The 3,007-nt window shown below is 40.4% G+C and overlaps 1 protein-coding gene across 1 annotated transcript in view; it reads right to left on the reverse strand.

The window, feature by feature from the left end:
• Positions 1–3,007, reverse strand: part of LOC102210360 (collagen alpha-1(XXVIII) chain-like) — a 46,425-nt gene that overhangs the window by 42,057 nt on the left and 1,361 nt on the right. Inside the window, exon 3 of the mRNA XM_005744284.1 lies at positions 2,217–2,791. Coding sequence (XP_005744341.1) covers positions 2,217–2,791 — 575 coding nt within the window. The remainder of the gene's footprint in view (positions 1–2,216; positions 2,792–3,007) is intronic.

A 3,007-nucleotide genomic window follows, 5' to 3' on the forward strand; every position in this document is an offset into this window, starting at 1 on the left:
TTTTTTTTTTACATATATACAATTCAACAGAGTAGCTCAAAATTGAAGGTAAGACAATATTCTCAGTATTCTGGCTTCAAAACACACATCTAAAGACACGTCTGTTATTAGAGGACCTGAGTGTTGCTGTTCAATGGGAACTAAAGATAAAAGACAAGTTCTCAGCTGGGACAGGACTACATGATTATGACATACAGATGCTGACTGTACAAGGCAATGAGATGAAAGTCGTGAGTGTAGATGCTGCTGGGCTGTTGCATGCCATGAGAATTCAGTCTGTCAGATCCAGTGTTCTGGGAACCTCGGTGCAGGTTTTCCATAAAGATTTTCCTTTGTCATGTGTACCACCTGTGTCAACAGTAAAGCTTAAGTTTGAAGCCTGAGTGGCATTTGAGGGGCTTGTTGAATGATGAAGCATGCTTGCATGGGTTTGCTGTGTTGCTGTATTTACTGCACCCAATTTTCCCACAAAGAGTTATAATGTGAAGCACATGTTGCTGCCAGTAGCCTGGAAGCATGTCTGGAGAATGTTTCAGAGCAACACATGCTGCAATTGTCTTGGCAGAAATACTTATAAAAGTTAACTTACCTAACTTAAGTCAACATAAAATGTTTCTTAGTTTCATCACGTTTCTCTACAGAGTTTTATTGCTAATGACAGCAGATCTATTACCATGGCAGCCGGTAGCAGGTGTACATAGGGGATGCAATAAGGCAAGAAATCAAAGCAGTGGGTGGTAACAATGGCAGCAGCAGTGGAAGTGCTTATTCAGTGCCTTGAGATACTAAAGACTTTTGATTTGGAAAGCATCTGTCTGCATAATGGCTTTTTGAAGATTTTATCTGTCATAATTCTTTTCCCCTCTGGAAACAGGCAAATATCAAACATACATGCAATTTCACAAGCAGTGTAAGAGCCGTAGGTATATGGTTTCTAGCCAGTTCAGAATGATAACTTGTAAGTCTGAACATGCATGAGCGTAGGCTTTTCTTCCAAGGTGCTTAAATGAAAATGTATTTAGAAAACTATAATTGGGCAATTTATATTTTTGTGCCATGAAAAATTTATTGCACCCTGCATGATTTCTTAGCGTTAGTGCGTATTTGTCAAACCCCCAAAAAGCAAAAAATGAAATTTTGCATCAGGTTAAACACATTTTAGCATGAGAAAAAGCAACATGAATAAATACAAAATGTGGTTCTTTAATGATTATTTAAGGGGGGAGGGGGGGGGGATCCAAAGCTTAGTTCATTTTCACTAGGCATGCCCAGGCTTGATTAATGCCATACTCGATAAATCCTGAAATCACTTAAAAAGAACCTGTTTGACAAACCTGTTTGCTAAATGATCTCAGAAACTAACACATCATGACTCTTTCTTTAAAAAAAACAACAACAAAAAAAAACTGTTGAAAAACAATGTCAAGAACAGAGTCTGGAAAAACTTTGGACTCTACTGACCCACATGAAGAGCCATTATTCACAAATGGAGAAAACTAGAAACAGTGGTCCAAAAGTGCCTCAATAACTAATACAACAGGTCACAAAAGAACCCAGAACAACATCTAAATGTCTGTAAAGGTTCTCAGTCATCAAGGTCATCCAAGTCTAAGGAGGGTCATGGATCTCCTATTGATCCTCTACCTTATCACACCCGTTTTCACACCTTGGCTCGTGTGATTAGGTAGACGATCAGTAGGGGGTGCATGACACTCCCATAGGGCTTAAAATCTGGGACTCTCTACGAACTCAAGAAGCTTCTCGGATGAGAGGTGAAACGTCTTCAAGAAACTTAAACAAGTGCAGACGCTTTTCTTTCCAAGCTCCTTAAACAACAACATCTAAAGAAATGCAATCTTTACTTTCCTCAGTTAAGGTCAGGGTTCAACAGGAAGAATAAGCCTGGACAAAAATGGCATCTGTGGGAAAAGTCCAAGCCAGAAAAACACATAAAGGCTTGTCTCATAGGAAGGCTTGGGCAGCATTACAGCTCAATAACTTAAATCATCATTTTGTGTTTACTCTGGTTATCTTTTTTAATATTAAAATTTGTTTGATTATCTGAAACATGTAAGTGTGACAAATGCCAAAGACTAAAAAATCAAGAAAGGGGGCAATTTTTTTTTTTTTTATTGCAGTGTACCATAAAAAGCTAATAAGCCAGTCTGTAGCATACAATCCAAAACAAGCAAAAACTAAATGTTGTTTTTACTCACAATTTCTTTAATAACTTTTTCCGCAACGTTTCTGTCCTGCAGGTTGTGAAGGTAGCGGGAAGCTGGAGAGTTAGCAATTAGCTGCAGCTGTGCTTTATTAGCCAGCTCGTTGGCTTCAGGCGTGATTCCTATGGCAAAGAAACGGACACCCTGGTTCTTGGCATCAGCCACAGCTGAAAATATGTCTGGGTTCCTTGGGTGAGAGATGCCATCAAAGAGCAGAATGGCCACCTTTACGCTGCTGGTATCTGACTCTTCTGAGTAGATGCGGGTCAAGTTAGTGATGGCATAGGTGGTGTAGGTGCCGTGGCCAATATACACAATTGGAGAAATTCGGGCCTTAAAGTCTTCTGTGCCTCGCCACTGTTTGAAAGTCTGCTCTATGATGACGTGACTGCTGTACTGAAGGAGGGCTGCACGGGAACTCAACCCCCGTCCAGTCTGCAGCCGCAGGCCCTGCAGCCGGTCCATCAAGTCTAAGGCAAAGCGCTTTTCCTGGGCATGGTTGTCCTTGGCGCTCTCTGAGCTATCGATAAGAAAAGCTATCTCCAAACTGCAGTCCTCATCAACAAGCGCTGCAAAGAGAGGAGTTAGGCTTTATGAAACATGCAATAGCAAAAATATCAGCTGCCTTAAACGGAAATCTCTCAGCTTTTAAATATTAATGAAGCTATTAGTGAAGAGGCAGGAGAAAACAAGACAAGAGAGCAGAGACGACACGTAGCAAAGGGCCTCAGGTCAGAATCGAATCGCATTATATTATATTATGTTTAACATATTACATTATGTTA

This window comes from Pundamilia nyererei, unplaced genomic scaffold (assembly GCF_000239375.1).
Source record: "Pundamilia nyererei isolate P.nyererei 1_Seehausen unplaced genomic scaffold, PunNye1.0 scaffold00141, whole genome shotgun sequence".
NCBI lineage: Eukaryota > Metazoa > Chordata > Actinopteri > Cichliformes > Cichlidae > Pundamilia > Pundamilia nyererei.